The sequence below is a fragment of the Pleurodeles waltl genome, chromosome 7, assembly GCF_031143425.1.
Source record: "Pleurodeles waltl isolate 20211129_DDA chromosome 7, aPleWal1.hap1.20221129, whole genome shotgun sequence".
NCBI lineage: Eukaryota > Metazoa > Chordata > Amphibia > Caudata > Salamandridae > Pleurodeles > Pleurodeles waltl.
The window spans coordinates 477045016-477057441 of record NC_090446.1 but is presented as its reverse complement, the minus strand read 5'-3'; the positions used below and the strand labels follow the sequence as shown (position 1 = coordinate 477057441).

The 12426-nt window shown below is 47.7% G+C and overlaps 1 protein-coding gene across 1 annotated transcript in view; it reads left to right on the top strand.

Annotated features, from left to right (window-relative positions):
• The window catches only part of TMEM219 (transmembrane protein 219), a 211048-nt gene that overhangs the window by 125894 nt on the left and 72728 nt on the right, over positions 1 to 12426 (top strand). The window contains exon 4 of the mRNA XM_069201642.1: positions 4777 to 4921. Coding sequence (XP_069057743.1) covers positions 4777 to 4921 — 145 coding nt within the window. The remainder of the gene's footprint in view (positions 1 to 4776; positions 4922 to 12426) is intronic.

Here is a 12426-nt window from a genome sequence, read left to right as displayed (position 1 = left end):
TGCTGACTGGGTTCTGGATTGGCTAGACCCCAAATTTCTTTTCAGCATATGTGCCAGCTAAACTACATGCAGACACCCTGCCAGAGCTCGGAACCATGTTTTTGAACTCACCTCCCCAACCCCCCTCCTCCCCCCAGTGTCCTTATCCTCGGGGAGACATGAATGATACCATGGACCCGACCCTAGACAGGTTGTCTAGCGTTAGAGGAGGAGAGGGTACTGGTGACTTGAGTACCTTTGCAAACTCGTTGGGCCTGACAGACCTATGTAGAGCGTATAACCCACGTGAGAGACAATATACATTTCTATCTGCGGCCCATAGGAGTTTCTCGCAAATTGACTACAGTTCCACTCAACACACAGGGGCGGGATGCTTTCAAGGGGTGGCACATCTTGCGTGTGGCGTATCGGATCATTCCCTGGTGGTGGCCACACTCCTGGTACAGTTAGAGATGCAGGACTGCCATCTAGAATAGATCCATGGTACTTAAAGGAGGAATATTTCCCCGAAAAGCTATGTGAGGGGGCTAAGTGATATTTCTGGGATAACCTGGGAAGTGTGACCTCAACAGGAGTACTCTGGGAGGGTTTTAAGGCGGACATTAGAGGACAAGCGCAGGCATTAGAAGGCGGATTAAAGAAGAAGCGCCGTCTCCAATGTGAGGCGATAGAGGGAGAGACTTGTAAGAGCCAGAGACACTAGCCGGGTGCTCGATAAAGCCACACCACTGTTATAGGCTCTTACTTGAACAGCAGGAGCGGAGGGACCTAGCGGACATTAAGGCATGCACACACGCTTTGGCCACCCAACGGCATCTGTATGACATAGGAGATAAGGAAAACAAGCTATTGGCCTGGTTGGAAAGAAGAGACTGGGGTAGGAACTGGGTGGCTGAGATAAGGGACGAGACAGGCGGGCGACATACCACAGGAGATGCCATAGCTGAGGCCTTTGCTGCCTACTATGAGTCTGTTCCTCCAAGATGGCCCACAGATATGAGAATTGTATGGAACTCCTTAGTGACCTTCTGATGGTGGAGCTCCGAGCAGACAACAGGGAGACGCTGAACCAGGACATAATGGCACAGTAGATGCAGGGGCAATCATGGAGGTACGATCAGGAAAGGCGATGGGCCCTAATGGTCTGCCAATAGAACTGTACAAGTGCATGGCAAATATTGTGGTGCCACATATGTTGGCAATGTTCCAGGCAGCTAGGGTGGAAGGTACATTGCCTCTGGATCAAAGAATAGCAACCATTGTCGTAATACACAAAGATTGTAAGCCGCACACGGAGTGTGGCTCATACAGGCCCATATCGCTGTTAAACTGAGGGGTTAAGGTATTAGCTAAAATTCTGGTAAATAGGCTTCGACCAGTACTGAGTTACCTGATCAGTCGTGACCAAACAGGTTTCATGCCACATAGGAACACCAGACTGAATCTGAGGTGCTTATATGGAACCTGCATGCGACAGGTGCTCCGGAGGCGGAGGATGCAGCATTGCTGGCACTTGACACGAAGATGGCATTTGATAGAATAGAATGGGCATATCTTTGGGCAGTTCTAACTAGAATAGGCTTCTGTCCACAAATATGTACATGAATCCAACTGCTGTACAGTGACCCACGAGCGCGTGTGAGGGTCAATGGGGTGACGTCCCGCTCCTTTGTCTTACACAGGGGCACGAGACAGGGATATGAGACAGGGATGTCCTCTGGCATGGTTGTTTGCTCTGGCACTGGAGCCGCTGGCCACCTGGGTGCGGCAGGACCCTTTCGTGTGGGGTATTCCAGAAGGGGGATGGTGGGTGGCTAGAATTTTCCTGTATGCCGATGACGTCGTCCTATATGTCACGAAGCCCTGTCGTTCCATAGATAGATTTTTGCACATTGTCCAGCTCTTTGGAACATACTCTGGTTACCAAATAAACTGGGAGGAATCCAAAGTTTACCAACTAACTGGCGGAAAGTTGAGCATGCCGGTGAGATGTGTGGCCCCACTGGTAAGGGAGGGATTCTCCTATTTGGGAATATACATATAGAAAAAGAAACCATGAGGAATTTCACTGATGGAACCTACACCCAAAACTTGATCGCCTCCGTGAAAATGTATCACACCGAAGGAGGCTACCGCTTTCGCTGATGGGCCAAGCTCCCTTTTTTAAAATTATGTCCCTGCCACACCTATTATATGTGCTCCAAAACACACTGTTTAAAATACCCCCGACCTTTTTTGCCCAGGTCAATAGGGAATTATGTACGTTTATGTGGGATGTTGGCAGCCCTCACATAGCACTGGGTAAATTGCAGAGAGGGGTCTTGGAGTTGGGCCTTGCGGTACCAAACATTCAAGCATATTACTGGGGGACTCAGCTGGTCCCGGTGAACAAGTGGGTATTTGCTGACAGGGAGGACCTGGCCTTCAGGGTGGATCATACGGCAAAGAGAGAGGGAAGGCACCTATTGGTGCTTTATGCTAAAAAAAAAAAAAAAGAGGGCCTGTTCATGTGCCACACAGATACAGTGGTAAGAGCGTGGAGGGAGGCCACCAAATTCTTAGGATGGGAGGGTAGGTTAACAGACATGACCCCTCTCTGGACTAGCAATCAGTTCAGCGAACTCAGTAGTTTAAAGGGGCTGTGCCGTTGGAGCCTCATAGGAATTGACCATCTGGAGAGCCGGGAAGCTGGTTTCTCTCGAGGACCGGCGAAGAGAATATACAATGGGGGCGACCGTTGATTTCCAATACCTTCAATTGAAACATGCACTAAAGAAACGTGTCCATGTAGATGAACAGCTTCTAGAATCGTCTCCGCTGGAGGATTGATTGCTGTCAGAGCCAATGCCAGAGAAGGCAATCTCCCTGACCTACAAAAAAAACTTATGAATAACTCTCCTGACCCTGGGCATTCTCTGCGAGAGGCTTGGGAGGGCGACTTAGGAACAATAGAGGGGGAGGACTAGCAGGAGGCCCTCCGTAGTCTGCGAGAGGTGGCAATCTGTGCTTGGTTTCTCCTGATACAACTTAGAATCCTTCACAGATCATTTTACTCCCGATCTCTACTATATCGTATTTGCCGCAGCAAGTCAGCATTGTGTAAGAGAGGATGTAGCATGGAGGGCTCATTCTCTCATATCCTGTGGAGCTGCCCGATCATATAGGAATTCTGGCAGCGAGTGGTCTGCATTATGACTCGAGTTATGGGCCTTGCGGTTCCTCGGAAGGCGCGATGGACAGTACTGCACATAACTGGTGAAGAACAGTGGCTGCAATATCAGCGGTTGTGGCTAATGTTAGTGGCAGGTGTAGCTAAAAGAGGTATAGCGAGAACATTGGAAACTGCCGAGCCACCTGGGTACAGGACTGGGAAAATAACCTGGACTGGTGCCAACAAGCAGAACAGGTGATTTATTTGAGCCATGGATGCCCCTGGAAGTATAATAAAATCTGGTCTCAATGGGAGGCCTATAGAATGGGTAGTGGAATTGAGCTGACAGAGGGGACTAGGTGGTCAGAAGCATGGGCCAAAAATATTTAACTAGTTAGAGTAGAGAAGAGAAATTGTATTGATGATACAGTGATTATTGCTATGTAGATACTGGAACCAAGCTCGATCCTCTGCAAAACCTTGGTGTTGAGTGTTATGTAGTGAGCAACTGTTTATACAAATACAATTTTTTGTTTTTGTTTTAAAGAATAAGATTTAAAGGTCTCCTTCACTTTCTGACTGAACAGAACACCTGTTGTTCGTCAACTTGCGAGAATGGTCAAGTAGGTCCTAAAAATAGCTCGACCTGATAAAATATGACCCGCCAAAGTGAGTGTGCTAGTAGAAATTTAGAGGCCTGAACTAGATTACCCGCATTGTGCACCAGATATTCGTTAATACTAGAAGTTATATTTCTGCAGACTAACATGCCTTTAAGCAAAGTTTTGTATGAATGTCCATTGACCACTAGGTTGTGAAATCATCGTGCACCGTTACTGTAGGGTGCTTGTAATTAAGCTATGATGCTATAATGTCAAAAAAAAACCCTGTTCGGGTAACTCATCGAAAGGTAATATGTGTTTGTCAATCAAGGGACAATCTAGTTGTTCGTAAGAACAATGTGTAGCAAAAGTATTAAGTCGTAATAGGATCTTGCAGGTGCCTTAAATCTTGCAATCCAATAATTTTCAACAACTGTTTCCCTTACTTGATCTTGACACGGGCCCTCTTCCAAATGGGTCTATGCGGACTCTCCTTAGCTGCTGTAATGCTTCTGTTTTGCCCTCCTTGATGTCGCCTTGATTTCTGAATTTGTACCCCTCCTCCCGTCATTGTCTTTCGTCTACTGATGGTGGTTCAAGGATCAGTATTAAAGGACCACTTGGCATTATGTAAGACTTCTTTTTAAGCCTTGAAATGGGCGTGGAATAAAGAACGTGTCTGCTGAGTAATGTCTCTGATTCTAAGGAAAATATCCCACTGCTCTAAAATTGAGGTAAACTTGAGGCAGAGACTGTACCGGACCTGAGGTGTGTTTTTCTCCTGAATAAGGAATGATAATGATGATTACATGTGATTTTTGTTACTTTATTTCGACCTAATTTGTTTTTATTGTTAATTTTGCACTAGTATTGCATTCTGTTTGTTTTGAAACTGCAGTACAAAGCTATCTTTTTGGAAAAGGTTTTCCTATATTAAGCATTGAAAGTCATCTAAAGTAGGGAGGTGTCTTTGGGTGTGTCTGCTAGTATATTCATTGCCTTAATGTATCTATCTTTCTGCAGGTCCTGGTGCAGAAGAGATTTTGAACATCACGGCAGTACCCTGGCACCCACAAGGCTGCGGTGGAGCCACTTTCTGCTTGCTGTCTGAGATCACAGACTCCTGTATCACCCTGACAGTTCCTGCATCCCTCCTTCCCAGCACCAGGTGAGTTTGCTGGTGCAGTCGTTGGAGAATACACAGAGTGGCTCAATCTAGGCATGTTGTAAACTCTACGTTATTAGTTGAAAGTGATAATACAGTACAGTCTTGGCATATAATATACAAATACCTGTGCACACAGGCAAGCGTTCATGCGCTCACACAAACTTGCAGTACTGTACTTGTACATCAGTGAACATACAGTTAAATGACATGGAGTAACAAAAACTGAGCAGATGTAGAGGTACATATTACAGTCACACACTACAGAACCACGGTAATTCATGTTGCTCATTTGAACTGCAATTTGCACACAGTTCACATGTACACTAGTACAATATGCAGACATTATTTTTGTGTCACTACTTATTTTCTCAGTACTGTATCATCCCTGACACTGGATTACTGTAGTACACATACATTACACAAAGTAATGCAGCAAAACAAATTCATAGGAGGGGGAGTGCTACTAGATACATTTATTCCATTGCCACTTCATCAGTGAGGGTCTTCTGAGGGTGGATGCCTCCATGTCCATGTTTTGCTGGCCGTGGCTAGTACCTGGTGGCTTACGTTCACCTGCAGTTCTGTTGCTTTTACAATAGCCATCTTAGTGGGGTGCTGCCACCCTGCCTCCTCCCACAGTCAGGGAGGATGTGTATAGGCACAAGTTGATTTGAGGTAGCAAAGAAATTAGGTAAAGGCCTGAGTGGGCAGAGGGAGACCAGAGGGAATGAAGGTGCACAGTGACAAGGTGACCAGGAAAGCATGGTTAAAGAACATACAGGAGGGAGACAGGAGATTATTCATTTGCTTCGTCTGTTGTCTGCTTATTTAGCATGCACATTTTGAATAGCTTTGAAGAAAAAGCATTGAACTTCTTTGGTAGGTAGTTTAGGTGAGCTTTAGGTGATACTAATGTCTAGAATCGGTCTCAGACTATGGCTGAACTGATAATCGAGAGAGCTGCTAACAGGTTACCTATATGATTCCGATGTTGTACCGTCTTCACACTAGAGCCCCATCATGTGACTATTTCTCCCCTACAAGTATACATTTCACTCCCCTAGAAGTGATATCAGTTGCAAAAGTGTCTAAAAAGCCTTTGCCCCGAGGAGTTCCAGCCTTCTGTTTATTGTTCTCTTATACAATTGTAACAGTTCCAAATTGGCCAGGAAAAGTCCACATTTGCTCAGTGTTTACATTAGTTAGATATTTGAGTTTACAGTCTGCAAAAACCCACATAAACCCTGCCATACATCAGCTATGTAAAAAGAACAGATGATGGATCGAATGCGGAAAAGAATCAAACATTCACCCCAGTCAAAGATCTGGGTTTAATCCATTGTGTTTTTGCTCACCATGCCACCCCATTTTGGACCCAATCTTATGCAAATCAGACTTCACCCTGCACACCATGGGAACAGTCCAAACTGCCAGGCCAGGTACTCCCTGGACCGGAAACAAGAATTCTGGGGCCAGTTTCGGGGTACCCCCCTCCTCAGCCAGGCTAGCTTGAATCTGGTGGCATAGCGAGCACGAAACCCACATCTGGGCATATCCTTCCCACTCCGTCCATCATCTGTTCTTTTTGCTTTTGTTGACGGTGCAGGTGAATCCAGTAGAAATAAGAACAAATCTAGTGCTAATCCTGACAAGATGGAAGAGGTGATTTGTCAAGTCTAATCAAAATCAGACATGAAAGAAAACAAAGTAAATTAAGTGAGGCAATTGTATGTAGTGACTTTTAAGGAACATGTTTTCGATGTGACACGTTTTTGGTGTGGAATGCAGGGTCACAAAGCCAGTGCAAGTAGGTTTCCAACTACTTAGCTTTACTGTAATGCTTGTGGGGGGAAACATTTTTGCAAATGTTGTAGGAGCAAAAGCAAAAACGATCAATGAAGTGAAGTGAAAGAAAACGTATTTCATATGAATGGAAAAGAAAATGAGCATCCAAGTGACTGTGGGAAAACTGATGGCACTGATGTGATGAGGGTTGACTCTTGTTCTCATCTAACAATAATTTCTAAAAATATGTTTCATGAGAATTTCAGAGAGAAGGTGAAACTGCAAAAATGGATGTGTGTCCTCGGAGGCATGGTGAAACCGCTATTAAAATGATAGGTTTCTTTAATGATTGTCTGCAGCTAGGAAAAAATGATGGTTACTAAGGTATATGTGTCAGTAAAACGGGGGAATGAGATTGGATGGCCTTATCAAAGGCTGCTAGGTGTCACATTAAATCCCAACGCAAAGCCTCAAGTTCAAATTCAAGAGATTGATAAGAAGTCAAGGATGTATTTCAAAATGAACAAGGATGTTTCATCGGCTACAAACGTAGCATTTGATTAAAAAGAGATGTGAAACTACTAGGGACCCCCCAGAGGCCAAGAAGTGAGGGGGGGGAGGTTTGTTTTCCCGCCACATCAACAACAGCACGAATCCTGGAGGGTCCAGCTCTGCTCCCTGGCGCTCTTTCGAACTAACTCTTCTGGCGCAACCTCTGGCGTTGCGGGTTCCACACTCACTCATGCAGGGCTCAGGGCAAATCCAGAGGTACCATTTGAGAATGCCTATGAGAACCATGTTGGTCTTTCAACACCACACTCAAACGCTCTACCATCGCTCCCCAGAAATCCAGATCCTGCTTCGCATTCTCATTCCTACACACTCGCGACAGTCCACCATCTTCCACAACCGACCACTTGTCCAGATCCAGGAACCATTTGTGTCACAGTGGGGTGAGGGTGGCGGCAGCTATCAATGTATGGCTATACGTCTCCGGGCCAATACCAAGCCCAGCAACACAAACCGAAGTCCCATTTTCTTCCCCTGCCCCAGTAGTTCCTAAACTCTGAGTAAGCAATGGTGCTTCGTTCTGTTCAGTTTAATTCCTGTGACCTCCCTTAGTACCAGTAGCACGCCAGCCCAGTAATCCCCCAGCTCTGGACATCACCACTTCATGTGCAGGACTTCTACTGGGAACATTTGCACATGTAGGGCTTGCTGCTGGACGGTCAGAAAAAATCTGGCTTTATTGTTGAGGCATGAGATATGTCTAGTGCAAAGAGTAAAATTGTGTGAGCTTGAATCGCACGTTACTTGCAGTGTCCTTTACCTGAGCGTGGGCCTTTTTCAACTCGGAGTCTGTGGGGGGGATCCCTCAGATCCTCCAACCAGCTAGTGTGGACATGACCCACATTAATGTATCTGTCAGCCTTCATTGCACCATATGACCAGGAAATGAGTCCCTTACTGGTTCCTAGGTCCAGTATGACATCAAGCCTGCAAGATTCGTCTGGTTCCATGGGAAAGGGATCCCCTTTGTTGTGTGGCAGAGCTTAGTAAACCGTAGGAACTACCCTGGTGCTACACTAAACAGGTCAACAGCTTGTGTGCTAGTGACCAAGGTGCTTTTCAAGTGGGTATTACCTGCCATCCAACAGCAGCCCTCTAGCCATTGCGTCATGTCCTTCGGGGATTTCATCTGCTGAAAGGGTTACAACCACTTCAGCGGGTGTAGTCGCAAGGATGGTGTCTTATGGAAGAACCCTTTTGACGGTGTGCTCCCAAGCTGCTGCCACCTGCCTCACTATGCGTGGGCGGTCCAGAGGCACCCCGGTGATGCTCATTAGCAGTCTGGGGAGTGCATCTTAGTCTACCAAGCCCACCAACAAGTGTTTTTCCAAGTTCTTAGCTTTGGCACTCCACAGTGCACATACTGCAGAAGTCCTGCAAGATAATACATCTGTAAGCCTGCAAGTCCCAGCCTACCCCCATCTCAGTCCATCTTTAAGATGTCCAGTTTGACCCAGCTCCTTTTACCAGTCCACACTAATGTCACCAATAAGCTATTAAGTTCAGCAGAGATGGTCCTAGGAAGATCGCACAAGGAATTCTGCATTGTATGCAGATAACGTGGCAGCAGCACTATCTTACTTAGGGCTATTCTACCCATCACTGACAGCGGAAGCGTGTTCTAGAACCAGATTGCTGCGCGTAAACCAGCTATCCCTCTTCCCATGTTCAGGTTGTACTGTGCCCCTCCTTGTGGGCAATTTACATGCTTAGACACCAAAACTTCTCCAGCTCCCTGGGTAGACCCACCTCCGGGACTCCCGCCCTGGGGTGCCCTTCGTGGCCCACCAAGTGGAACAGAACCATCTTAGTGCAGTTAACAGGCAGCCCAGACGCCCTGCCAAAGTCAGCTAGTACTTTCATCAGTGCAGGAATTGAGACATTCTGTCTGCACAGGTATATAAGGGTGTCATCTGCATATATCAACACTTCGTGTACCGTGGTTCCCACAGGAACTCCCCACTTTGCCAGATCCTGCCCGAGGTGCTCCGCTAGAGGCTCATTCGCCTGGGCGAAAAGGAACGGGGACAGGGGACAACCCTGTCTCTTGCCTCTCTCCATGCAAAATGCTTCAGACACTACTCCACACCTCTGCACCCGTACAGTAGGCTCGTCATATAGGAGGCGCATTCAAGACAAAAACTCCAGTCCTACTCCACTCTAGTGCAGAACAACCCACAGATACCAACCAAGTGTGTCAAAGGTGTTTTCGATGTCTAGTGTCACCATTGCTGCCTTTAGAGCCATCCCCCACATCAAGTGCATCACCTGCGACAGACGTCAAAGATCTGTGTTGGTTGCCCTCCTGGCATGAACCCACACTGATCTTCCGCTACCAGGCTCGACACCACCACCCCAACCTTGTAGCTAATACCTTAGAGAGGATGTTGACATCCACATCTAACGTGGAGAGCGGCCTGTAGGAGCTTGGGTCTCGTCAGTCCTTATCAGATTTAGGAAGCATCACTATGAGTGGCTCACGTTTAGGCGCCGGCTGCGAGCGCCAGCGTCTAGCCTTCATGAACATTTTCTGCTTGAGGACCAGCAGAGCGGAGTAGGTCTGATAGAATTCCACTGGCAATTCGCTAGGGCTGGGGCATTTACCATGGGCCATGTTGCGTATCGCCCCACTGAGCTCCTCAGCCCGCAGTTGTCCATCAAGAAATTCCCTCTGCTCATCCATAAGGTGATGCAGTTCCACTCTATCCAGAAAGACACTTACAGCGTGGTGTGTATCGTCCTACAGGGCTGCACATATCTATGCCGATGGTCACATAAAAGGGTGTTTATGCCCAACTGACTGGCTACTTGTGTGCCATCAGCCTGAGTGAAGGACAAGATTAGTAGGGTAGGGGTCACCGCCTCTTAAGAAGCCACACTAACAGGCACCCCGATTTGTCCCCCTCTCGATGTAACCATTGCCGGTATTCCTGCCTGGTGAAACAGCCCAATATGTCCCATATATTGGCCACTTTGCACTTGTTAGTCCCTTGTCTAACACCCCCAGCCTCCCAACCCTAAGTGGCAGGTCAGTCTGCGAACCCTTGGCTTGTGTTAGGTTATTTTTCAGACGTTGCAAAGTGCCACACACTCAGGAGCTGCTCCCCTTTCTTGCTACCACTGTTAAGGCATCCCATTCTGTACCTTTTTGCTTGGTAGAATGCCAGTTGTCGACAAAGTATCCCTGAGGTACCTGCTGGAGCTTCTCCCTATAGATCTGGTCCCCCAGTGCCTCAAGGTGAAGTTGCCACAACTGCCAGCTGTGTCTCACCGCCCATAACTGACCTCCTCCCACCCCAATCCTGCAAAGACCAGTGTGCATTGTTTAGTTCAATAGGAAGTGATAGAGCCCCATGCCTGGACAAGTAACTTTATCTTGGGGGGTCAGTCGCACCTCCCAGTCTGTCCCAAACTGGAGAGAAAGAAAAATAAAACGCGCACACACACACATTCTTTCTCACTCCTTTTTCTCTTTCTCACTCCTTCTTTCTTCTTTCTCCTTTTCTCTTTCTCCTTCTCTTTTTCTTTCCTTCTCTCTTTCTTTCCTTCTCTCTTTCTCTCACCTTCTTTCGCTTTCTCTCTCTCTCTCTTTTTTTTCTCTCTCTTCAAGGAGTACTCAGAGGCAATCACATTCCAAGCAAGACCACAGTGGGAGATGGGGGGGTCCCAATGCATTCTGTACTCCTCACGCACACCCCACCACACATTTAGTCCATATACAGTGTACCAGCCTAGAAAAGAGGACATGCAGCGGGAGGCACAGCCTGACATTGCAGTTCTGCGGCAACAGTTCAGGGATAGCTACCACCACATAGGCTGCCTCCACATCAGCGTTCACCAGGCACTCAAATGCCAGGTCTCCACCATCTCAGGGGTTTCCCCCCACTCCATCAGCTCTGCTGTTCTTTGAGTTAGAGGCTGTCACTGCATCCACGAGACCCATTCACTTTGTCATGCTCCAATAGTTGACTTTCAAGGTCCAGGGTAGCATTCTGCCAGACTACTACAGGCAGGAATGACCTGGAGGACACACCACTATGCCGTCTGCGCCTCTGTGCCGGTCTTAGGCGGTAGGCACCTGAGGTTCCATCCCCAGCTGCACATGAGGTGGGGGCCGGAATCTGATCATCCCCACAAACTTCCAGCCAATCCCAGACTTGTTCAGGAGTGTCTCAAAATGTGCATGGTCCGCTTGGAACACTTTCAACCTGACCAGGTAGAGAGGCATGCAACGCAGATCCATTGCTTTCAGTTTGTTTCACCCATCCAAAGGATATTCGCAGCTGCTATACCTGTCGGCGGTCGTCTGGAAAAATACGTATCACATGATTCTCAAATGTAGGGTCTCCAGTCTGTCGGACAGCCTGCAGTACTGCGTCCATGTCCCTGTAGTTGAGTATTTTCACGATGGCTGTACGCGGAGGGGCCTACACCAGTGGTGTCAATATCAAGTGCTCCTAATCTCAAACAGAGGAGACAAGGTGGCAGCTAGTGAGGTTTCTCTAATCCAGTGCTTAAGGAAGACCAGCCTTCAACACCTTCTGGAACTCAACAAAGCGAAGGTTACAGTGCCTGGAGAAACCCTCTGCATCCTCCAGTCTGCACTCCAGTATCGCAGTACTTGCCAAAAGATCGTTCAGAGCATTTTTCAAGGCTGCCGCTTCACCCTGCAATTCAATTACATTTTGCTCTGTGGCCAGTGACCGCTCCACCACTTTATGCAGGTCTATTTTTGGCCTGCACCGCTGCAATGGATTCCTCTATTGCGGCCAAGATATGGGGACCTGTGGGGCCCTGCAGCTCTTCCTGGTCCCCTTCCTGGCCCTTGCCGGGTGGTGCATCCCTCACAGCCGTCCCTGGAGATGTAAATTGGTCCATCTTTGTCCGCTGTAACCACCCCCCCGTGGTCTGTCTTTCCCCCATGATGATGACTCTTTAGCCAGAGCAAGGGAGCGCAGTTTAAGGTGACTCCACTCTGAGCACCCTCTGTTTTCGATACAGAATGTAAAGTCAGAAGTAGAGCATACCTGATAGAAGGAACCTCTGGTGCAGGGTTTATTTGGTCAACAGAACTGACCAGTGCTGGCACTTCAGTCCGTTGAGGCACCGGTAAGCGAAGGCTGCAGGGCAAGGACCCCCCCGTCCACCAA